The following is a 26,483-nucleotide window of genomic DNA, read 5'->3' on the forward strand; positions in this document are numbered from 1 at the left end:
GGATGCCCTTCCAGCTGCAACCCATCTCTGGGAAACATCCATACACACTCATTCACACACATACACTACGGACAATTTAGCTTATCCAATTCACCTGTACCCCATGTCTTTGGACTGTGGGGGAAACCGGAGCACCCGGAGGAAACCCACACGAATGCAGGGAGAACATGCAAACTCCACACTGAAACTACAACTGGCCCAGCCAAGGCTAAAACCAGGGACCTTTTTTTAAAGGGACATTTCACCCAAAATTTATATTCCATCATTTTGTTCACCCACTTCCACTTGTTTTTACGTCAGTCTTTTTCTTCTGTTGAACACAAAAGAAGATATTTTGCAGAATGCTATAATGGCAAATGACTATAGTTTTATACTTTATTAAATATGTATATGGTTACTAGCTTTTCTTTATGAATGTCAAGACAACAGAAAAAAAGCAATTCACAAACAAACAATTGAGCATAAACAAAAGTTTAGTATTTTTAGGTGCACTATTTCTTTAAATCTGCTCCACATTCACTCAGAAAACCAAAGTAAACAGTGCAGTTAACACAATAGTAGTCTTGGTTCAAATTTCTAAATGGATTATGAGCTAGAAAGTACTGGAAAAAAAGCTTCCTTTATAATCACTAAAAAGCTGCCATGCAGCCATCTTAGTTCACTACAATCTTTAAGAATATCTTCTTTATTGTGATTGTAGCTACAGTACATATAGTGCTGCTTAATTAATGTCTTATTTACATAATCTAAAGCTTGTCTGTTATAATGAGATGATTTATGAGCAAGCAGAAAATGCTTTGTTCCATGTGTTTGAAAGTAAGAAATGAGCATTTAATCTGCAGCAATTTTAAGGAGAATACCCTTAACAGTTCTGACTGATTAATTTGCATACGGATTGGTTTCTTAATGAATATTAAAAACCCCAGACACACATGCAAACAATCTTACAAACTTGATTTTCAACACAGGGGGTCTTTAATATATTCTTCTGATCTACTCAAAATAGATTCTTCTGTAGAGGGTTGATATTAACTAAATGTAAATCTATAAATAAACTGTTCATTTGAGGAATCAGCCATTCCTCAACATTTCCCATTTTTGCTTATAGTTTAACCTAAAATGTACTAAAGTAAATCACAAATAAACATTCAAACTAACACATACACATTTAATAATATAGGTATTATAATATAAATATAAAACTAGTTCTGGGTGATAAAACAGTATTAGTATTTATTGATTGAACATCATTGTCAATTATGATTAAAAAAATAATTGACTGCTATAGTTCATTAAAGTGTGGCTGGCTGAGCGTGCGACTTGGTAGAAATACTAATAAGCTTAGGGGCCGTGCATGTTTGTCATTTCCAATGGAGCACACCACATGCACGTCGCTCCCTATGCGCTTGAATTTTCTATAGGTACATCTACTGTAGTTGAAAACATTTTCTGTAACACTTATGTTTATTTTATTATAAAATAAGAGACAATATATTTTATGTTTTTAATTATTAAAACTGTCTGCCTTAGTAAAGTCAGTAAATTAAAATAAAGTGGTTAACTAAAAATAAAAAATTATAGTGGACTTTTTATCAAAATTGATTTTTTTTTATTCAATGATTTTTGATATTGAATTATATGAATTATTGTATTGTGATATTTTTTGCTGTATCGCCCTACCCTAGTTCAAACTCAAACTAATAATTAAAAATAAGAACTAATGTTGGCGCCAGTGGTGTAGTGGTTGGTGCGTTGACACATGCACTCCTGTGTTCACGGCGACCCGAGTTCGATTCTGCCTTGCGTCCCTATGACGACCCCTCCCCTCTCTCTGCTGCTTTCCTATCAGTTCTCTCTACTGTCCTATCTAATAAAGGTGAAAACCGTGAAAAAAAAAAGAAAAAAAAAAAAGAACTATTAAGATAGTGCTGTCACCTTACAGCAAGAAGGTTGTTAGTTTGAGCCTCGGCTGGGTCAGTTGGCATTTTTGTGTTGCATGTTCTCCCCGTGCTTGCCGGAGTTCCTCCGAGTTCTCCGGCTTCCCCCACAGTCCCAAGACATGCGGTATAGGTGAATTGGGTAAGGTAAATTGTCTGGTGGGGGTTGAACATTGGGCTAATGACCCACCTCGTAAAAATTTGATGTTACGAAACACCAACATGGTGAGATTAAATATAAACTTCGACATAAACAGCCCTGGAAGTATGTAATAAAAAATAAAAAATAAAAAATAAAAATAAAAAAAAACCTAAACCAAAACAAAACAAACTAAACCAAAACACAAACCAAAACCTCTATAAGTCTAATGCAAAATATTGCTATTCTGTTATCTGAAAAAGCAGAAAACAAAAACCAAACCAAACCACAAACCAAAACACAAACCAAAAGGACAAAACAGAAATAAAAAGAAACAAAACATAACAAAACCTCTCTAAGAACCTCTCAAAGTCTAATGCAAAATATTGCTATTCTGTTATCCACAAAACAAAACGAACACAAAACAGAAAACAAAACGAAAACAGAACAGAACCAGAAACAAAAAAAAAAACAAAACAAAAAACAAAACCTCTCTAAGAACCTGTCAAAGTCTAATGCTAAATATCCTGCTATGCTTTGGACGATGCTCGGATGATGTGCTATCTATAAGAACCGTCTCAAAAAAAAAAAAAAAAAGTTAAATTTGTCTTGAAAAAAAATAAATCATTCAGACAGAACTGTCTCATCGCTGCTATACATGCGTTGACCCCTGTCACTCTGCAATATAACAGAATGAAGCCCTCAACTGTTCTAAAACAGTTTAGAGCGCAGGCCTCTGCCAATCAATAGCAATGATAACGGGGAAAAAATGTCACCATGTCACACTATGGCCTAAAAGCTGCCCAGAATAATTCCCCTAATGAATAGCTCAGAGGAGACAGAGCCTGAGGCCTGGTAGAGCCGAATAAATCCACATTCCCCTCATCCAGTCCTGCTATAATAATATACACCTGACAAGTCCAGTACTCCGCTTGAGCTGCACTTCAGGTATTGGAAAAACTGGATTTTCATCACCAATACATTTCTGGACAGAGAGTCATGGTAACATTCAAATATTCATCCATGAAGGCAAAATATTGGTCTATGCAAGCCCAATATTAACTACTATCCTATTATAATAGTATTCAAGGGTACAGAATTTAAATGATGCCAAAAAAAATAGTCTTTATTATATAAATAATTAAATAATTTAAATTTCTTGTTGATCAATGCATTAAACTCTTGAAATGCTCAAAGACACAGGCTTTAAAACACAAGTGTTAAATACAGCTGTGATGATTATTTTTTTGTATAAAAAACTTATTCTTTTCTGAATTTTTGTGTGAATATACTTAGTTCAAAAGAGCAGCATTTATTTTAAATTAATTTTTTTCTTTTAAAATTATGTAAAAGTCAATACTGTCTAGTCTTTATTCAGTTTAATAATGCATCTTTTCAAAAACATCACAAACTAACTTCAATTTAAAAAACAAAACATTAATGGTAGTACATTTAAAGTGGCTTTCTTGAATTCTTGCATCTGTGATATGCATGAAGTTACTAAAATCTCCTTGAATACGGCCAAGTTGGTTTAAAACAGTATTATAGCCGCAAGGTATTAGTGATGAGCAATAGAGAATATTTCTCTGTATCTCTATTTCTCTGTAAAATTATATTTAATTTCACAACCCTATAAGTACACAATAAGTTACATCAGCGCAAAATAAAAACAAACTATCAGGGGAAAACAGAAAAACTATTTAAATGATTATATAAGTTTATATAAAGATTCAAATAACATATCATATGATAAGTCATAAGTCCCTGAGTGAGCACACTTTATTAAAAATAGTTGTATTAAAACCAGGCCAGTCTGTTACAACCCTTAAAATGACCATAAACAACTGCTGATTACACATCAAACAATGCGAAACCTGATTAGAAATGCTCCAAGAATAAAGCCCTGTTCATTTTCACTGTACATGTCTGAATGTAACCTTGGTTTTGATCTTAAAATAAAGACCAATCGAGTGAAAATGAAGCTTTGCGATCATCAAAAGATATTCTGAAGATTAACTTCGATTTAACCCATGATATTTCCCAATCCATCAATGCAAGTTGAAGGGAAGGTTAATAAAAAAAAAAGACTCTAAACTCTCCTTCCAAACATTTGCATCAGAACTGATTTAATCAACATTTGCTACGAGTGAGCTTGCCTGCTAGATCATTCCAATACCTGCAGCGCACTGAAGCTATGTTGAGACTTGTCAAAAACACAGGAATTTGTTCTAAACAAATGTTGCAATGCATTACACATATCCAACATATGGCGGACGACGTTTATAAAACAAAACCCAACTATCACACAGATAAACAACACTAACTGTCTTGTAAAAAATGCACAAGCTAAACTACAACATCCTCATCATATCATTAAATAACCAACTCAAACAGCTAAATATTTGCAGGAACAAGTACATTAAGAAATGACAATAAAAATGGGTAAGCGCACCTTATTTATTTAGATCTGAGGACAAATTTCATGCAAAAAAACATAGCCTCAAGCGTAGCTCTGCACCAAGCCAAGCCTCCTGGAGTTCTTCCGATCACATTTGCATTGGAAATATGAAACATAGCTTGAGGTGGCCACACTCCACCCCGAAGCACAGAAATGCGCTTTGTTTTATAGATGATCTCATATGGCAGTACATAAAGTAATGTTTTCAAGTGAGACGATTCACCTGGATGGACTTTTACAAACACTGTATGTGACACTAGCTCTCTTAAGCTGCTGTTAGACTCTCTTCCTGTCTTGGAAGAGCTTGTAAATAATGAATGATTACCATTATACAATGCCCTTGTGATTAATGTCAGCACTATAACGAAGAGCCACGTACCTGCGGTGCCACAACTTAGAAAACTCCAAAACTGCATGATGGATTTCTGTGAGCCTCTTTCCTCACCGCTCCTTACCTGTGCTCATGACGTAACGCTACAAAATACCTGCAAAGGTTTCTGATGCCTGCACATAAACATGCCTGCTGAAGCCCCACCCACCACTGAAGGCTGCTGTGATTGGTCAACATCCATAAAAAGCCGGTGAAGAGGGAACACACACTAGTGACTCACTTCCGTTAATCCGCTTTATGGAACATTGTATTGCAATCAGGTTCAGTATCATTAGTTTGTTATATCACAAGGTTTTTATATGTCGTTTAGCTTTCACTGTGAAATTAATACTCAGTTTTCTTATGCATTGATGTAACTGGGATATTGTTAACCAATTTTTTTTTTTATCTAAGAGAAAATCCATATAAATGTCAACCCAGGGCTGGGCGATGTTGCAAAAAAAATTATCACGATATCACGTTTCATATCATTTGATATTGATAATTATTGAATACTTTATCAATCCATTTAGGAATATTAGGATTTTATTTAACCACTTTATTTTAATGTACCAACATAACTAATAGTTAATAGTTTTAATAGTCACAAAAAAAAAATTAACTAAATATCTGATCTCTTTATAATAAAAATAAACTATAAAAAATAAAAGTGTGAAAGAGACTCTTAAACTTGATAAATAAAATGTTACAAAGTGTGTGCAATGGTAAAGCGTAAATACTGAACAGTCAAAGCAAACTTTAAGGTAGATCAACATCTGTAAGGTGAGAATAATAAAGATACAGTAAACCTCAAACTCTGTAAACAAAACAAATGATGATGATCAAATCTGAGCTTTCAAGTAAAATAACTAACCATCATTACTCAAATGCATGCTTCAACATTACAAATTGTGAAGTTGAATAAGTACATTACCCCCTAAGCTAAAAAATCCTTTAGATGGGGTGCTAGTAACTGGGATGCACAAGAAAAAAAACCAAAAAGCCACTCTGGTGACATCCTTACAAGCTTTTTATTTACAATCTCCTCACTGCTGCTAGCCACAGCACTAGTTTTCGCACATTGTTTTTTTTGACCTGAAGTGACAAGAGTGCGAAAGTGGTTTCCTTGACCATTTACAATGGACTTTGCACTCGTGCTCCTCTAGCTTCTCTTGTAACTAGGCGACAATCCACAGTTTTCAGAAAATGACAAATGGACAAATCATTGCTGCGGCTCTGATGCAAGTTTATGGAGAAAAGTAAAAAGCACTGCAGTGTTTTAGTGTGCTGTATTTGTCTAAAGTAATTAGTCTACCGTTATTACTGTTCATACAAAGCAGATTGGTTAGTTCTACCAATATGAATTGCGGTGCTTTCGCGGCATTTGGAAAAATTCTGATGTTTTCAACTAGATGCAGCTGGAAAAATATGTGCGCATCACTTGTGCACCACAAAACATGTGTGCGTCGCTCCCATACATGTATCGTGCAAGTTTCGTGACTTCATTGGAAATGATAAACATCTATTGCCATTTCTTCCAAAGCGCGCACTTAACAGCCACGTTTTAATAAAAACTACAGCCTTCATACTGAAACTTTTTTTTTTATTATTGATATTGACAATGGTGTTCGGTCAATAAATATCGATACCGGTTTTGATCACCCAGTCCTGTCATACAAAGTATGTTGTAGATTTAAAACTCACAGACTTTGTTAGTCACATCCATAACACGCTTATTTTCCTCATTTAAAATATTAAATATGTCTACAGATTGATTTTTTCTGATTCTTAGTTGTTTTACAAAATATAAACAGATATTTCAATATACAGTCAACATATGCATTCTAAGTGAATTTATGTTTTGAGTTTTTACTGCAAATGTCACATCCATAACGCTCGAATTGCTCTTAAGCTAAATTTTCAGTCCAAGAGTTTCATTAGTAGAATATTAAAGTTTTTTGTTGCTGAAATTGTTGTCCTTTTTGATTCATCAACTGTAATAAAAAGTCAACAGTTATCGAATAGAAACGGTAAAAAAAACACAAAGGCAAAAGTAAATGAATACCTGTGGCTCTGGGTGACTCATAATTGGTAATAATTAGTTTGTGGAAAAACTGAAAATGAGTCAAATAAAAACCTCAGGCAAACAAAATTATCTGTGATAGGGCTGCACAATATATTGTTACAGCATTGATATCGCAATGTGCACATATGCAAAAGTCACATGATCGCAAAGATATGCAATGTCAAATCTGAATTATGCCTCATTATTAGCTCCAACTTTGTAGCTGTCTGTCGCTCTGGGTGGCAACCTGCTGCAAATGCATGTCTGTGTATTGCTCTACAGCATAGAGAATACAACCAGCAACTAAGCAAGCTGAGAGAGGATCACATGAGCTCCACTGGTGCTTCTATTGGCTGTCGCTCAAGAAAGTTGTTCTTCATTTGCATAAAGTTGAAGGACTCTCAACTTTCTTGTGTCACCACCTGGTCAGTCGCATACATGCAGGTCACCAAAAGTCATTTACTTTCCATAGAAATGAATGGTCGCTTGTCGATTTCCCAGTGCAAGTTGTTCGCAGTGTGAATGAGGCTTAATAGTTGACAGGAGCTACAGAATTGTATTTAATCACTGTATTTATATGGAATTTATATGATTTATGCAAAAAAAAAAAAAAACATTTCTTAGAAACTGTCTTGTTTCTAGCCCAAATAGCCACATTTTAAAGTGATAACAAGCTTATTTTACTTCCTCCCACAGGAAGATAATTTCCTTAAAACAAGAAACTCTCAATTTTCACTTATTTTATCTCTCTGTGAAAGCTAAGCAATATTTTTTCTTGGTCTTAGATTTTTTTTGATATTTGGACTTGAAACAAGAAAAATGAAATTTTCAAAAATTAAGAAAAGCATTTTTTTTGCATATTTATTATTCAATTTTTGTACTCAAATATTATAAAAAAAAAAATCTAATACAGCTATTCAAACTGTATTTATATCGCAATATCAGATATTTCCAATATCGTGCAGCCCTAATGTGTATGTACAGTGTTCAGCATGTAATCTGTGACTTCTGAAATTAAATGACTGGTCAATGCAAAAAAACGATTATTATTTACCACATTGTTACATTTAACCCACACCCTCTGCAAATAGCACTGAGGTATTCATTTCGTTTTGCTTGTATGTTTTTTTATTAGACAGACACCAACCTTTAAGCGTCGGTAGCGGCTAACTGACTGACCTACTGTTTTAAAAAAACAGCAGACCTTGGTTTCAATGAAAATAAGCATACTTGCACTCAAAGAAAATCAATTTTAGACCCGTTTGTCGAAATGGTGTTCTGACAACATTCTGAGGTTGATTTTATGGCAAGTGTTCTCCTTAAGGCAGTTCAATGCCTAATAAAACACAGTGTTCAAGTGTAATGCTGCATTAACAGCCAGACATAACTGAGCATCAGTAATGGCTGTGTAAATATATTTATACTTCCTCTGAGCAGCAATAAAAAGTGTGCATAAAGAGAAACAGTAACTGTCACTGTCACTTCAGATGTGCTGTTGTGACACCTGTACAGTGTAAATTTGGAAATAAAAACAAAACACAAAAAAACACTTCAATCACAAATCTGATAAGTCAGCATAAAAAGAAGCAACAAAGCACAAAACTTTAACAAATCAACAATGTGATGCAGCATTCAGGTAAAGTTGCTTTTACATTCGCACATTTAAACTTTCTACTTAATAATATAATTACAGATAAACATTGCAAATTCTAAATTAGAAGATCATTAGCAGGGAGTGACGATCAAAGTACAACAATTTAATTGTGCTAATGTTTTTTAAAAGTCCTTCTACATGCTATTTCAGACTGAATATTCAAAGTAGTGTGGTAAACAACATGGAGGCTGTCAAAATGAACGAATGTGCAAATATAAAACCAACTTTTCCTCAATACTGTAGCCTTTATCTCATACAACATTTCTCACCTTGCTAACATGTCCTTTTCCAGGCTATCTCCTTAATTTTAAGTGATAATTCAATTCAAGTTTAATTTTATAGCGTTTTTCACAATAATTACTGTTCAAAGCACAAACGGCGAGCATTATTGGATTACCATCAAAATCAGGAGTTGTGTCTAGGGTGGACATAATAAATAAACATAGTTAACCTGCATTTGTATAGTATTCCATTTTTAAGGTAAAGTTGGCTTTTTATATTCGCACATTCGTTCAATTTTTAAACAATGTCAACTTGTGACATGGTCCCTATATTGTTTATCATACAATATTTGGTCTGAAATACACTAGCATGTAGCATGAATTCAAAACAACAGCACAATTGACTGTAAACAATGTTGTATGTTGATAGCCATTGGTTGCTAATATGATTTTCCTATTTAGAATTAGCAAACAATACTTATCTGAAAATATATTAATAAGGGGAAACTCTGAATGTGCGAATATAAAACCAACTTTACCTCAATTGTGTGAAATTCAACAATACCAAACCTCCCTGCGATATTAGACACCGCTTCTGTGTATATTGACTGAAGCAGGTGACTTTCTAATAAATAAACGCAATGGTTGCACATTCAGCCAGAAATTAAATATTACAAGCACTCAAATATAACCAAATAATACTACAGTAAACATGTAAAGCCAACTGAATGCATTGTGTGTCTCTTGTTATTGTTTTCTGCTCACCATGTGAACAGAAACAGTCTGACATCAATACACACAGCCCCAAACACAACACACTAAACTCAGCACAACAATCCAGCGGCGATCGAGAGATTTCCACCGGCTTATTAAACATACAGATTGCTGTAAAACGTGACACGACGCACACCCCGTGAGCACAAAACACTGGGATTGGCTTGAAATGACTAGGTATACCCTCTTTCGCACTGCCAGGGGCACTTTTGTCCTGCAAAACGGCGCACGGCTGACTTTTATCTGTAATTTCCTAATGATACGGGAATCCCAAGCACGCTGCAATACAATAACACGCCTCGCATTCACAATGTAACGCAACACAACATGTCAGAACGGCCCATGAAAACCACCACTCTCCAGGTCCAAGTGCACAGATACGAGCCCCCTACGCTATGCTACCAGGCTAACACAGTTATTGCAATTATTATAGCAAATGTAAAATGTGCACTCTAAAGGAGAAGCCAGATTTACCGTATTCTTTTCATCGGACGTCTCCAAAAACGAGCCCTCCAGATGGACCGCTTATAATCCGCAGTGTTTAGCTTTGATTTGTATCCAGTGTTAACGCTGTTTGCGGGTCTGTCCAAGGCTCCGTGGGGTCTGTAGTGGATTTGAAGCCGGAATCCTCCCTCTTGCTCTCACTCTCGCTTGCTTGTGATGAGCGAGCGCGAATGAATCATTAAGATGAACCGAATCTTTTTGATGATTCTGTGGAACCGACTCCAAACGCGTTTGGAAAACATGGAGCCAAGACATATTTTTATCGTTCCTTATAACTTATAACTTTTCATCAGCATCTTTTGCTCATACGTTCCCTTATTTTAAAGTAACCTTTTGGAAATTAAAAAAGATAGTTCACCCATAAAGTGAAAAGTTACTTACCACTTACTTTCAAATGATTCCAATTGTAAATAATATTACTAATTCCTACTGGAAAATCAAGCTAATACCAGCTCAAGCTGTGTTTTGAAACAGGTAGCTATATAGCTGATGAAACTGGTAGCTGGTGGAAACCCCTACTGACAACAAATTGCAGTTTATGTAGTTGCATGGTTTTCAATAGCAAATTTAATAATATATTTTCATTGGTAGATGTATTGCTTTGTTGATGATGATGATTATTATGATTTGCTAACAACAGCTTTCAGATATAAAATGTGTCCCTAGCCAAGAAATGATGCACATTCCGGTGGTATAATTTTACTTAATACATGTGAACATGGCGAGGCAGTGGTGCAGTAGGTAGTGCTGTTGCCTCACAGCAAGAAGGTTGCTGGTTCGAACCTTGGCTTCGAACCTTCGAAAGTTGGCGTTTCTGTGTGGAGTTTGTATGTTCTCCCTGCCTTCTCGTGGGCTTCCTCAGGGTGCTCCGGTTTCCCCCACAGTTCAAAGACTTGTATGAGTGTGTGTGTGGATGTTTCCCAGAGATGGGTTGCGGCTGGAAGGGCAAACTTGCTGGATAAGTTGGCAGTTCATTCCGCTGTGGCAACCCCAGATTAATAAAGGGACTAAGCCGACAAGAAAATTAATGAATGAATGAATCAGTAAACATTTTTAATTAAACAATACATTTAAAAAATACATTACTTGAATTACATTAATTACATTACTTAAATGAATATTTAATTAAATGCTACTTTACATATTTACTGTACTATTTACTATACTAATTAAACTATTAGTAACTGGTTGTGTTGAAAGTCCCTCTTTTAACTGTTTTCATATTAATGTCTTCATTTTTTTTCTGTTAGATAATCGCAAGTTTTCCTGCTCTGGCTTAACAAAAACAACAACTACAAGACTTAATTTAAAGTTATAATGCATATATATTTAACACATTTCATGTGGGGGCTCTATATAAATTAAACAACAGTTCATTATCATATGTGACATAGGGGGAGCATATCAAATAAAAGCACCAAAATCAACATTTGTATGCCATATAAACAAATACAACATATTTAAACTCACTTGACTTTAAAATCTAACAATCTATCGCTGAATCTGTTGACTTAGAAAAGAATCACGTTCTCTAGAAAGATGACTCAAAAGAATTGGTGAGTAAATTCGTTTGAAGGGATCGGCTGAACGAACCGATTCAAAAAATGATTCGCGCTTCCCAATGCAGCTGCAGTTCTGAATCGGTCACACCAATATGGCTGACTCGACCTGAGACTAAAATATTAACTAGGTAATAATGAATTTGCTGACAAAAAACTAACCTGTACAACAGACTATATATAGACAGATCATAAACACTGAACTGTGGATTAATTTTCAAATTAATTTGGGAATGTTGCCATCAAAAGGAAAACCAAATGTATTCCTCCAAATTACATTATGGCTGTACCTGTCAACATGACTCATATTGTTTTGATTTCAAAGAACACAATGTTTTCCCCATTATTCAGTGTTCTTTTATTTTGCATCTCAATTATACAAATGAATTGTAATGCCACGCAGCAGTTCTGAATGCACTGATCTGTGCTGTGCGCCTACACACACACACTCCAGGGACGCTGGGACAGGATGGATGTGTGCAGGCTTTGTCTTTCAGACACATCCCAAAATTCCTTCCAGTGACGTGTAACAGTGAGATGAGTGACCCCGGGGTCACAGTTCTGCACATCAGCCAATCACTGCTTTCTGCAGGGGTGGCACATATCCAGCCAAGGGGCCCTCTGCAAACACCTCTACAGCCACTCCATGTTCATTAAGTCATTTTTATTTGAATATTAAAGACAAATACTGACTCTACAGTCACTATCATTATAATATGTGACATAAAACAGTGAAAGTGTTTGAAAAAAATGCAAGAATATTGATTTTCACTAAAATTCATTTATTTATTCATTTTCTTTTTAGCTTAGTCCCTTTATTAATCAGCAATTGCCAAAGCGGAATGAATCGCCAACTTATCCAGCATGTGTTTTACGCAGCGCATGCCCTTCCGGCCACAAACTAACACTGGGAAACACCCATACACTGTTGCATTTTCACCCACATACACTACAGTCAATTTAGCTAATTTAATTCACCTACTCATTTATGCTAAGCACTGTAGAACCATACAATAACAAAAAGCCCAGATACTAGATTTAAGCATGTATTTTGAATTTAGCTTTTCACTTTAGAGTTATATACAGTTAAAGTCAAAATTATTAGCCCCCCTGATTTATTAGCAATGCTGTATATTTTTTCCCCCAATTTCTGTTTAATGGAGAGAATTTTTTCAACACATTTCTGAACATAATAGTTTAATAATTCATTTCTAATAACTGATTTATTTGATCTTTGCCAGGACGAGAGTACATAATATTTAACTAGATGTTTTTCAAGACACTTCTATACAGCTTAAAGTGACATTTAAGGCTGAACTAGGTTAATTAGGTTAACTAGGCAGGTTAGGGTAATTAGGCAAGTTATTGTATAATGATGGTTTGTTCTGTAGACTATCAAAAAAATATAGCTTAATGGGGCTAATAATTTCCACATTAAAATGGCTATTAAAAAATCAAAAACTGCCGAAATAAAACAAGACTTGTTTTATTTCGGCAGAAAAAAAGACTTTCTCCAGAAGAAAAAATATTACCAGACATACTGTGTAAATTTTCTTGCTCTGTTAAACATCATTTGGGAAATATTTAAAGAGCCCATATTATACATGAAATAGGGTCATATCTTGGTTGTAAGGGTCTCCAACAACAGTTTAATATGCATGCAAGGTCAAAAAACACTTTCATGGTCTTATAATCTGCATTTATTTTTACCTAATTATCCCAGCGACTCCTGTATGAATCGTCCAGTGATTCATTTGTTCCCAAACCCCTCCTTAGCGCGAAGCTAATCTGCGCTGATTGGACCAATGACAGTCTGTTGCGATTGGTTGACTGCCTTCAGTCAGAGAGTGAAAAGCCAAACAGCTAATCAGCAATATAAAGGAATCACAGTTCATACACGATAGTGTAGGCGTGGATTTTAGCTGCCAGTGGGTCAATGTAAATACAGACTATGGACTTGAAAATTCAGACGACTAACTATTTTATTGAGCAAAAACTCCAAAAACAGTTGAGGAGATCTCCTAGCTTCTCACTCTGCTCTTTTCACAGACACACACACACATATTGTGCACACACACACACACGCGCACTTAACCCTGCTCCGGACGACAACGCGCGCGCGCGCACACACACAAACACACACACACACACGTTGTGTTGGCAAAACAAGCGTGAAGTGTTGCTTTTATAGTTTGCTGCAGTTAAGTTTCGTTTTCATTTTCTCTCTGTGAGAGCTCAGACTCACGCGTGGATTAACAGTGTACGCGACGCGCGACAACAATAACTTACGTGTCTAAGGAGGATTATTGTTTACCTGAGAGCTGTTCTCATCTGCAAACGCTGAGATCCAGATTGTAGTCTCCTCTAAATAAAGACGCGGCTCTAGTTGCTGGTGATTGTCCTGTCTCTACAGATTTGGTAAGTGAGCGACCAGTGCTCTTTGTTTATTCAGTTCGTATTTTATTCGTATCAAACAAACTATTGCACCGAGTACAATAGTTAGCACTAACAGTTACAGTCAAACTATAACCTCGTGTTGGATTTTGTGACCGGAATAACACACGCGGCTTTCTGACGCTAACGTGACTTTGCACGCGATAAGAGAATATAGCCAGTTAACCTGATACAGTACACGCGGTTACAAGTAACAAATCACAACTAAATACATTTGCAAGCTAGAGTCAACGAGGCAACTTTAATCGCACGTATTTACACTTGAGAAATGGAGGAAGAAAAATCCATCCTGACGTCCATCAGTAAGTTACACTTTACTGATCCTTCCTTTAACAAACGCTGATTAAGTATTCTTTGTAGCATGTAGTTTGCATTAGTTTCCAGTAGTTTCCAACTGCTTGGCTATAATGCTGAGGTTTCATCTTTGGGTAGAGACTCAATATATCCATCTGCAGTGTGACTTCAATCAACCGGCATGTTTGTGTGTTTGTGGGTGTGTGTGTGTGTGTGTGTGTGTGTCTGGGTTTCTGCGTCAGAGGGCGGGGCCTCAGGTTTGAAATCTCCCGGGTTTGCGCGTGCACGTGAATAACTTGGTTTCGTTCGTACGTCATGGCGAAACGCCTAATGAATCGGTATCAAGGCGACTCGTTTGAAGCACTATGAGTCGACTCTTTTATAGATGAATCAACAGTTTTAAACACTGTACACTAACAGATTTAAGCCTTAGCTGGATACTTCACTTCACTTAGAGCTGTGTTACACACTACATGGAGGGGAATTTTCAAAAACCCATAATATGGGCTCTTTAAAAAAATAATGGTGCATTTAAACAAAACAGACCTATTAAACAGATATTTATTCAAATAATATTTTAGTCACCAAAACATATTTAGAAATTGAAAGATAATACAATTAAATTCAAGCAAAATATTGCAAACAAATTACAACCTACAAAATTTCAACTTTTTGCTTCTCTTGATTGTTCCTTTTTTTATAAATGTGTATTTAAGATTTTTCTATAACATATACATTTGGGTGTACTATTTTTTGGACGGTTATTGTAGTTTTTTTGTTATATTAGCTCCAGATTTGGCTTCAGTACTGACTAATCTAATGTATATGCACAAATATAATATTATATAGATTCCTATTAAAAATGTGAATTTAAAAAGTAGATTTGTGAGGGATTGACTTATATATGCTCGCAAAATACATCCAAGATATTTCTGCCAATATATTCTGCAAGAAAGTTTCCCTCAAAACATATGAAATAAACACAGAGACGATAACAAAAACCCAGACAGCATTTTCTATTAAAGAGGATTTCACACAACGATACGAGCCACTCCAAAAACAGTGCAAGGACTGGCAGAGTGTTACACAATCTCTTCATTACGGCTGCAGTCCATCCTCAGGCAGAGCTGCAGTTTGGACCTCACTTCCCTTTGATCCACTGCTTTTCAGGAAATTGTGTAGGCAACTCCTTTCAATTTAAAAAAATATATTCCAAAAGACTGAGCTTTTAGATTCATTCATAATGAAATAATAACTGTTATTTATGTTTTAACATAAGACTTTACAGACATATACTTTCAAAGAAATAAATGAGATCTAAGCAATCATATTCCCCAAGTGGAATATATGCTTCAAGAACATAGCAATCATTTTATTTTTCTTGTAACAAACAGCCTTGTAGTATTAGGTTCACTCCCTTACTGACATGAATCATAATTAACAGCCTATACTTTTTTCTGTTGAGCACAAAAGAAGATATTTTGAGGAATGTTGGACCCAGTAACTACTGGTATTCCAGGAAAAACAAATACTATAGATGTCAATCGCTACATTTTAAAAAATATTGTCTTTTGTGTTCACCAGAAGAAAAAATCTTGTGGTTTGAAAGCATTTGTGGTATAAAAAAACTGAGTAAATCTTGTTGTTGTTGTTGTTCACATTCCCTTTAACTCAGTTGCAGAATGTGAACATCATTTACAAATACAATATTTACAAAATAAATCTGTCTTTCACTTTCATTTTCTGAGAAACAAACATTAAAGAGTTAAATTAAGTGTCCATAGAAATGTCCTTGACCCTAAAAAAGAGACCTGAGAAACTACTTGCATGCTTCAAATCTTGACGCACCTGTATTTGTGAAGCTGAGACCTCAAAGACTTAACTTTAAGTCTGTTTAATCAACCCTCCAGATGGCGATTCTGCCTTCAAGTTTTGCAGAGCCACTGAGTACGTATCGGTCCTCAACTGAGAACAGCACTTGAACACTGTCTTCATGAGCCTCCAGCTCCTTCTCCACCTCCAAGCTCTCAGAGTCCAACACCAAGATCTTCCCCACAACCTTACTGAGACCCGAACCACCACCACAACCAATCCAGACCTACAAAAAGAGGAGATTCTTAGTGTTCTTTAAAATGACTTAACAACATACAATGTAATGCTCTCATATTATCTCATATTATAAATGTGAATTTACCAGCCTGATCTCACGAGAAAACGTAAGTATTTTACGTTTTGCCAGTTTAGTGGTTAATTCATACGAATTCGTACGAGTTCAGTCGTACAAAATGGTACGATTTTAAAAAGGAGGCGTGGCACCTAACCCCACCCCTAACCCCAACCGTCATTGGGGGATAGGCAAATCGTACTAAATTGTATGAATTAGATTGTACGAATTCATACGAATTAGCCACTAAATGAAAAAGTTACGAATTGCCGTGAGATTGTGTTGGAATTTACACATATTAAATTCTCAGACAAGCAAATGCCATCTTTACACCTTACTTTAAGATGTTTTCCTTCATCTTTTCAAATACGTTTTTATTCTCATACTTTTATTCAGTAATATTTCTGTACCACGCTGAGCAGTCCAGCAAAACTGATTTAGAGCATGAAGAAACTGATAAAAGTGATGAAAAAAGGGGTTGTAAGAGACATATTTTAAAGTTCAAGAGGGCTTGTTAAAGGAATAGTTCACCAAAAAATAAAAATGCACTTTAAGTTATTAAATTTAATAATTAATGAAATTATTAGTTTTTCCTTCTGTAAAACAAAAAAAGAAGATGTTTTGAAGAAAGCTGAAAACCTGTAATAATTAACTTAAATATAGAAAAAAATACTGTGGAAGTTTACAGGTATCCGGCAAATATCTTGTGTGTTCAACAGAAGAATGAAAGTTGAATGAGTTAGGAACAAGCCAAGGGAAAGTAAATGATGACAGGATTTTAATTTCATCTCTTTAATATTTTGGGAGTCAGTGAGAGTTTTTTATTCTAGAAAAAAGTTATTTTAGGCTGGGTACACAATAAAAGATCTTTTACATTTTATATGATTTTCAAAATGTTAGAGACACAAAAATGAGGACAAAACTTCTTAGAATTTCACTGTCTTGTGTAGTGTGCATTCCTTCCAACATTGGGAAGTGAAAACAAGGGATAAGGCATCCCAGCAGGCACACAACATCATAAGATGTTAATATTAGGTTGGATTTAGGTTGTGATGTCAGCTGACCAAAATTCAATGTCTCGCCAGCATATAAGGACAACTTTAATTTGATGTCCAATAACAACGTTGATATTTTATTGATTTTGAACTTTTTAATGTTTAAAAATTTAATTTATTTATATGACCCACCAGAATATTGCTAGAGTTCTGATTTGGTACTTTAAGAATATTTCTTTTATCAGATCCTTAATATTTTTTTTGTTGGAAACTGTACTGTTTAAAAAGATTCTCTGAAAAACAGAAATATTAATGGAACAACAAGACTAGAGGAAATATAATGCAAACTTGGACGCTTTGATCGAAACAGCAAAGACTAGTTTGAGCCTCGGTTGGGAATTTCTGAGTGGAGTTCCTCAGAGTGCTCCGGTGTCCCCCACAACTCCAAAGACGTGCTATAGCTACAAATTGTTCACAGTGCATGTGAGTGCATGAGAGTGTATGGGTGTTTCCCAGAGATGGGTTGCAGCTGGAAGGGCATTCGCTGCGTAAAACATATGCAGGATAAGTTGGTGGTCCATTCCGCTGTGGCGACCCCAGATAAATAAAAGGGACTAAGCCGAAAAGAAAATGAATGAATGAATGAATGAATGAATGAATGAATGAATGAATGAATTATTGTCCTGCAGGAGCAGAAAAGCTCGTAACAAAGTGCTGCATCTCAAGAATATTACTTTTGTTGAGCCTTTTGTTTTCTGCTGATATGTTAAAATTGATGCTTTTTAATTCAATTATTTAACTTGACAGCTAGCATTAAAAAAATTACATAGAGTTAGACATGCACATTGTTGCATTCTGGCATCGCCACCTGGAAATGTATTCATTTTTATTTAAGATTTATTGATAAATTTGTGCAAACACGGTTCTCTTATGACCAGCGGTCTGATTTATAAAATGTGTGGAGAAACCTTCCTAAAAGTGAACGTACACTCATTATGGCTGTATGATTTATGTGGTTTATTTAAGTTAGAGATTACTTACAACTGTGCACATTCTCCCATCAAGTTTATCTTAAAATAGATTGCACCTTGTGCTTGGGAAGCGCACACACTTTTTGCCATTTCAATGTTTATAAATAAAAACCCAGGTTACTGATTCACATATAAACTAGGAAAACAGATTATTTCAATATTAAACAGATTTTGTGAGTTATCAACATACTACAGTGTGTATCTTTTTGTTTAATACTGTAAAGCTTTGAAACAATCTCTGTTATGCTATTAAACTAAATGCGACTTGAGTTACCTGCTTCTTCACTTTGATCATACAGGTGACCCCTTTGCAGTTTGGAAGCTTGAGCCGTTTGGGTGGTTTGACAGGGTCATTAAAGTCCCATATGCAGAGCTCTGCAAAGTCTGTGAAACTAGTCCAGATCTGTTGTCTCTAAAAAACACAAAATCAAAAGCCTGAGATCATTGGTTATATCTGAGCACATTATAATTTCATGCAGCTCACACCATTTAGTGGCATGGCTGACCTCTCTGACTGTCTGGGTGTTAAACGTGTTTGTGCAGACACTATGAAACAGCAGACAGAAAAAGATGAAACACAACGACTACGCAGAGATATCATAAATCTTGATTTTTAATATAATAAATACTGAAACAAACCTCTGGAAACAGTGTAACTCTGTTGAAGAAATTGGCCGTAGCTTTCATTTTGTCTGGGAGGTGAATTTTCCAAAGCTGATCTCCATTAGGCTTCAGCATCATTATACAGTCCCTGGCACCTTCACATACAATGAAAAAATTAGTATAAATTCAGATTGTTATTGTAAATTCAGAATTCAAATATTTAATATTTAAATAAAATGTTAATTTCATAGCACTCTGAAAGTAAATAAATAAATAAAACGCTATTGTTTGTAGTTAACAACAGTGCTTGATTTGTTAGGTTGATGATAAACTCACCACACCATAAGGCTCCATTGTGAATCTGAATGGACTGCAGTCTGTCACAGGACAGATGAAACTGCCTCTTTACTTTAAGAGATGGGACGTCCCAAACGATCACAGTGCCATCTGCACTACAGGAGTACACCTGCGCTCGACTTGGAGAGAACATCAAAACAACATTTCTTAGTATTCACAAGTACAGCTGACAAATCTGGAGAAAATATGATAAACAATGCTGCCACCTGCTGGTAAAAAAACTCCAAATCATTTCACTATTGTATTTTCACAATATTTGAAGAATCTATCTATCTATCTATCTATCTATCTATCTATCTATCTATCTATCTATCTATCTATCTATCTATCTATCTATCTATCTATCTATCTATCTATCTATCTATCTATCTATCTATCTATCTATCTATCTATCTATCTATCTATCTATCTGTGTATACTATACTATATAATACTATAATATATAATGTATAATCTTAATTTCTCATTCATTTATTTATATTATTGTATATTAATATTGTAATATTAAGCTAATTATATAAAATTATTTAACATATTATTGTTTTGTTTATTATAATAGTGTTTTAGACAATACAATAACAAAACATAATAATGTTTGAAACATTTACATTATTACTTTTTATATAATAAACAAAAATATATACATTAAAATATATAAAAATAATACATTATCACATTACTGCATTATTCATTTATATATTTTCAATAAAACGCATGTAAAATATTACCAAAATAAATAATAACAATAAAATAAAAATATTTGTTTAGTATTATTATGCTTTATTATGGAGTTTATTATTTAATTCATTAAATAATCCATCGATAGTAAACAAACACCACACACGCGCATGCACACGTGCACGAGCACACTCTTTATATCTACATCTAGTTTATACATACACAGACCAGGCATTTAGTCTTAGTGAATACAGTCACCTTGATCTGCTCTCAGGGCTCAGTTTCTCCAGGGTGAAGTCTGTTAGCTCTCCTCTGTGCTCTGTCAGCTGTTTATGACACAGCATACTGCGAGTGTTGATTATATAAATCACAGAGTCCTCCGAGCCAATCCACACCTGATCCTGGTCCAGTCCCATCATGCAGTTCTGGGAACAAATAAATAAACTTTCATTTTTCCCTTAAAAATAGATCCAAAAACTTCAGTGATGAATATAAGGACATTAGAACACAAAGCTGCCATGGTTTTTCTATCCACAAGGTGGTGTCATTCACATTTGATAAACTGTCAACAGGTAAACAATCAAATATGTGTTATTTAAAAATCTAAGTATTGAGAAAATTAATAAATAGAGGATGACAAATTGATCAAGGACATACAACATCTGACAGTGTCATTGATTAATTCACTGATAAAAAAGATTTTGTTATGAAGTAAATACTCCAGAAAGATCTTGAAATAGACTAGAATCATTTTTAAATAATTTAGTTCAGGCAAAAATAAAAATGAAAAAGTAAAGTTTTACAGTTTTAAATTAATATGTTTGTGTATGTTTATTTACAGTGATCCAACAGTGAAATATCAAAGTAAATAAATAAATAAATAACCTACTCAAATGTATAATACAAGAGATTTACCTGAAAAAAACTTGTGAAAGACTTGCAAATTATAATTAGATATTTTTTCAGTCTGTTATTTTCAATATGATAAAATAATTATTTTACATCTTACCAGTCGAGAATCTCCTAAATGAATGCAGTTTTGCTTTAGCGACCAACTGGCAGCATCAAACACAACCACTTTTCCACAGCCGAGACCACACCACAGCTTTGGATTAACATCCACATCACTGTCAGGGAACGTTAGCTGGCCTGAAGAGAGTTTAAAAAAAAAGGGTTATCTAAAATATATAAGTACCAGGGAGAACCAAACAAGTGGTTTTCATATACTGTAGAAATGCTGGGTTCCACACTTCTTTTAAGAAAACATGAAGGAATTAAGTTAAATTACTAGTTTTTACAAATGTAAGTGGATTTAACATAAAACAAATAAGTAGTTTGAACAAATAGCAAACAACATTATTTGAATGTAGCTATAAAAGAACCTTTTAGTAAAAAGCAATTTTTGTTGTTGTTTGAAGAATATGTTAATGATTTAAAAAAAACTTTTGTGAAATGAAAAGATTTAAAACACTTTAACTCCCGACATTTTGTTAGCTCTTTGCAAGTTTTGAAATTATAAAAACTGCAATACATATTCACAAAAAACTAACAAGATACGATTTTCTTACATGACAAAACATACCATGGGCACAGACATGAGTATTTTTTAGCATCTGAGAACTTGTGAAGTGTTTATAAAGTGTGTAAAGGAGTTGATAAAAAAGAAAAAAATATATGTTTGAGCATTCTATACAATTTTTGGACTTATTTTGTAACAATGTTCTGTGTTTGGTCAATGTTGTCCTAATATTTAATTTGATCCGCACCAGAATATTTGGCGTGCCAAAATATTCTTCAGACTCAGAGTATTTTCTTTTGTGTTGAACAGAATAAACTCTGAGTCTGAAGAATAGCGGTAAGCATAGACTTCCATAGTTTACTAGTTGCTCCTATAAATGTCAATGACTTCTAATGGTTTCTAACAGTTCAAAATATCTTCTTTTTGTGTTTAACAGAAAAATGTAACTCTAATTTGAAAGTTTGTAACCACTTGGGGGAGAGTAAATGCTTTCATTTTTTAAACTGTAAATCTTCTACATAGAGTCTATATACACGTTTCTGTAATAAAGTGTGCTTAACATTCTCAGCTTCTGTTGGGGTTTTCTAAAATCTGGCTAAAATCTAAAATCAACCCTTTGCTTTGTATAAAACAATGTTTTCTAACATGTAAGCAAGTGTACCATATACTAATGCAATTATGCAATTAAGCTCTATCCACAATAAGCAGGCATTGTAGCATTCCTTGAGTACATCATCTAATTTAATTTAACCTACATCCTCCAAAGGCTTAAATGTGGATTATCTGATGACTGGTGAACTGGGAGAAGCATTTAGATCACTCCACTTGTTCCCGCTCAACAGTTTCTTGAATATAGATAATTCAGCAGCACTTCTTCTAATCATGTGACCCTGCCAGAACATGTCAAGAATTGCACAGACATTTACATTACACAAATGGTAAATTCGATAAATAATAATAAATTAAACTTGGTCAGGACAGTTCATACAGGATGGATCCTGGTCATTAAAGTGCCACTATTATACAGTTTTTCTTTGTCTTAGAGGTATCAAATAAAAGGTTTACATCAATCCAAGCTCAAAAACACATTTTATTTTCATAATTTGCATTGTAACATCAGCTGTTTTATCATACTGTCTGAATTCGTTTATTCAATGTCCTGTCTTTCTGTTTTATTAGACCAACTCCAGTCTGTCAAAATCTTTAACTGACAAAAAACCCCTTCCTTTTCTTCACCTTTTTGTTGTGTAACTAAATTTTGTTAGAAGTCATTCTGGTGCCGCAATAAAATTGTGCAACTCTGTTCAAAAACACACAAAAGAACGCACTTTGTTACAAAACCTAAAACTAAAAAAAGTTTTGAAAAGTTGGAAATTTACAAAACATCTCCATAGAACATGATCTCTTCTAAATATTCTAATGATTTTTGGAGTAAAAGAAAAATGGTAACACTTTACACAAAAGATGTATTAATGATAATGTTAATGCATTTACTAACATAAACAACCAATGAGCAATGCATTAATTGTAGAATTTGTTCATGTTAAGCCCTGGCCAGATTACATGATTCCTTCACTATCAGTCATCCCGTGTCGTCTTCTATGATCGTTATTTCCTAAAGCAGTCACAATATTTCTTATTAATTTCAATGTTTTTTTTTTCTAATCTTATGTCAATCTCAATAAACACTGATGCTTGCTGACAACTAAGCTAACTTATTTAAGAGCATTCATTATGGCATTGATAGGATAAAATATATATTTCCTTTTTAATATTAAGATATTTTCTTTTAAATCTAAATGTATATTATCCAGCAATGGGTTGCTTATTAAGCACTCCCTCGCCTGAACTTGCTGCAAGTGAGACAGTGAAAATGAAAGCATATTAACATGACATATTAAAAAAAATGTTAATATATGACAGAGGTTTGTAATGCAACAATTAAAGCATTCATTTAATCCTTATTTTCCATGGAGTGAAACAAATCATCCACCCGCACAGTTGAGTAGTGGTCGGGCACAAACAAAAATATAATTCCTATATTTTTCTTGGGAAAAAAAACCTTTTTGAAACAAATTTTGTTTGGTATAATTTGTATCAATTTTAATTTATTTTTTCTTGGTCAATTATCAACTAGATAAACAAGAAAAACGATTAACAAGATTGCAAAATATGCTTCAGAGCCAAAACCCAGATTTAATATGTTTAAAAATATTAAATCTAGCCTAAATAAAACTAAAGTGCAAAATTCACTGATTCAGATAAGCTGTTTTAATTTTTAATGACAAAATCATTCATTGCCGATCAGTTTCAATTCAATTAATCAAGTAATTTGAAAGAGCAAGACAGGCTTTTACAATGTATTACCAGCACTGAACGGGTTTCTAGATTACCTTGGAAGAACAAACTCGGTTGGAAGAGTGAGAGAACTCAGAAACTAAGTAAAAGTAAATAAGTACTTTAGTTAATATGCAGCCTATTTTTTGATTACCTGACCCAAGAATTAACCGCAGCACCTGCAGATATAACTGAGAAAATCTGTGCTCCTATTGTCCAGTGTCGCCCTCGTGACGGAACTCATCGTCAAGATCAAGGAAAAAAATTAAACATGCTAGACTTTCTGCGATTGTGTCGTGAGGCGTCGCAGACATGTTATCAGTTGTCATGAATCTTGTGTCACAATGCCCATTTGTTGTTTACAACTCCACTACACCAAGGAAATAGTGCCAAAATCGAGACAAAATCATTTGATTGAACTAGGGCTTCAGTTATCATTAATGAAAAATACAGTTGTTCATTGTCAGTTCATGTTCATCTCACAGTGCATTAACTAATGTTAACAAGCATGAATTTGGATGTTAGAAAAGCATTAGTAAATGTTAAGCTATAATTAAAGAATGCTGTACAAGTATTGCTCATAATTAGATCATTTTAGTAAATACATTAACTATAATAAACTAATGAAACCTTATCGTAATGTGTGACCAGGAAAATACATATTTTAACTCTGTATTTTTGACTATTATCAAAAATATACCTTTGCAGCATAATACTGATTTTAAATATAACAGGGACGCTTTAACATCCTAAATAGCTAATGCACTAAATGTGCAGACCTGGAGAGTAGAACAGGACATCAACAGACTGGGGATTCATCATGTTCTGGGATGGATTGATCTTGTGTTTCAGTGTCCATGCTGTATCTCTGGGGATGATCACAGGGACTGTGGAAATAAAAGAATTTAATACAGCAGCCTTGTCTTCATCTTTTAATGATATAGAGTCTGATGCATTTAGACTCAAACACACCTTCTTGTCGTAGCTTTTCATGATAGGCCAGTTTGGAGGCAGCGCAGACACTCTTCTGTGTCTGCAAACAGCCCACCACAGCATCCATAAGAAGGACATTGGTCAAAGCCTGCTGCACATACTGGGGATCCTGATAAGTCGTACAAGTCACAGGAAAGATGCTTAAGTATTTTGTGCATTTTAAAGGGTGCAATAAGAATGTCTACTCAAATATGGAGAAAGAAAAGACTTAAAACCTTAAAAGCGCAATTTTTACATTAGGAAGGACGTGGGTCTGTGTGCATGTTTGACCAGCAGTAGGAAATTAAAATAAACAAATAGGAAATTGCACACACACACGCACAAAAACATTGTTTTGAAACCTTTAAATATTACACACCCTAAAAGCACTCAATGACCACAAATTCCAGTTTTAGATGTTCAACTTCCTTGTTCAAATTATTCATCAAATTATTTTAATTTAAAATATGTTCTGTTCTTGTGTGGTGTAGTAAATAAATATACAGTTTGTGATTATTTTAAATGTATTATTTAAAATGCAATGAGCCCCAAGAAGGAATATCACTGTAAACCACAGAGCTTACTGCATTTGTACAATGATTGCCACATAATACATATATAGGAACTACTCTAATGATCATGGTTATTACAACAGAGATGCCTGTGTTGGACATCATAGTAAACAATGTCAGGATTAACTGACTTGATTTGTAAGAAAGAAAGAAAAAGAAAAAAATCACAATACAAGCTAACTTTACCTTATTGTTGTCTGCCATCATTCTGCCAGCCCACATCTCCTTGACCATGAGATTCCACAGTTCACACTCAGATTTTAAATTAGCCTCGAATATCTCATCCCTCAGGCTGTTCTTGATCTTTAATGATGAATTTCTTAAAATTCGTACAGGGGCAGAGATCTTCACTTCCTTTATTCAAAGGATTCATACCGTTACCACAAGCGTAAACCTCTCAGTTTAAACAGTATACTATAGACATAAAAATGAACAAACCTCAATGTCTCTAAACTTTGTGATGTCCACATATCCAGGACTTCCTGTGGTCAGCAGAAAAATCCTTTTCTGAGTCATTGCTATTTTCCCAACACCATAACTGGTCTTCACAGACCTGGACAGCTTGTAGACACACTCATTACTGTCCAGGCGCTCCAGGACCTCAGCAGGCAAAAGAACGTCCTGGGCTTCTGCCTCAGTCTCCTTCCAGAATTTGTAAAACATCCTGAATAGCTCTGGAACAATCTGCTTCTGACCACCTACAAAAGCCAAAGAAAAATCTTGATTATAAAACACAGTACATTGAAAGAAATTACCTTTGCTGCTTGTTTAAGCTACTTATTTAAAATGAGTTGAAACAACACAATGCAATACACACACACTAAAA

At 34.5% G+C, this 26,483-nt stretch overlaps 2 protein-coding genes across 31 annotated transcripts in view; both read right to left on the reverse strand.

Annotated features, from left to right (window-relative positions):
• Positions 1 to 10,254, reverse strand: part of ptk2ab (protein tyrosine kinase 2ab) — a 133,404-nt gene extending 123,150 nt beyond the window's left edge. For 15 of the 23 annotated variants that reach the window (XM_073924544.1, XM_073924535.1, XM_073924549.1 and 12 more), the window contains exon 1: positions 10,093 to 10,254. Coding sequence is in view for 7 of the 23 variants with exons in the window: in XM_073924545.1 (XP_073780646.1) it covers positions 4,914 to 4,950 (37 nt within the window). In the remaining 16 variants the exon portion in view is untranslated. 23 annotated transcript variants of the gene reach the window in all.
• Positions 10,255 to 10,805: 551 nt separating this feature from the next.
• Positions 10,806 to 26,483, reverse strand: part of dennd3b (DENN/MADD domain containing 3b) — a 37,689-nt gene continuing 22,011 nt past the window's right edge. For 5 of the 8 annotated variants that reach the window (XM_009292467.5, XM_073926134.1, XM_073926133.1 and 2 more), the window contains 10 exons: positions 26,096 to 26,355; positions 25,844 to 26,011; positions 25,086 to 25,215; positions 24,893 to 25,000; positions 21,267 to 21,406; positions 20,516 to 20,682; positions 19,559 to 19,698; positions 19,259 to 19,377; positions 18,894 to 19,031; positions 15,245 to 16,527 (listed from right to left, as the gene is read on the reverse strand). In XM_009292467.5, coding sequence (XP_009290742.1) covers positions 16,324 to 16,527; positions 18,894 to 19,031; positions 19,259 to 19,377; positions 19,559 to 19,698; positions 20,516 to 20,682; positions 21,267 to 21,406; positions 24,893 to 25,000; positions 25,086 to 25,215; positions 25,844 to 26,011; positions 26,096 to 26,355 — 1,574 coding nt within the window. In that variant the 3' untranslated portion in view covers positions 15,245 to 16,323. Of the gene's footprint in view, positions 11,130 to 15,244; positions 16,528 to 18,893; positions 19,032 to 19,258; positions 19,378 to 19,558; positions 19,699 to 20,515; positions 20,683 to 21,266; positions 21,407 to 24,892; positions 25,001 to 25,085; positions 25,216 to 25,843; positions 26,012 to 26,095; positions 26,356 to 26,483 lie in introns of those variants that run through there. The other 3 variants (XM_073926136.1, XM_073926138.1, XM_073926139.1) reach the window with 2 other exon arrangements.

Source organism: Danio rerio, chromosome 16, assembly GCF_049306965.1.
Source record: "Danio rerio strain Tuebingen ecotype United States chromosome 16, GRCz12tu, whole genome shotgun sequence".
NCBI classification, from domain to species: domain Eukaryota; kingdom Metazoa; phylum Chordata; class Actinopteri; order Cypriniformes; family Danionidae; genus Danio; species Danio rerio.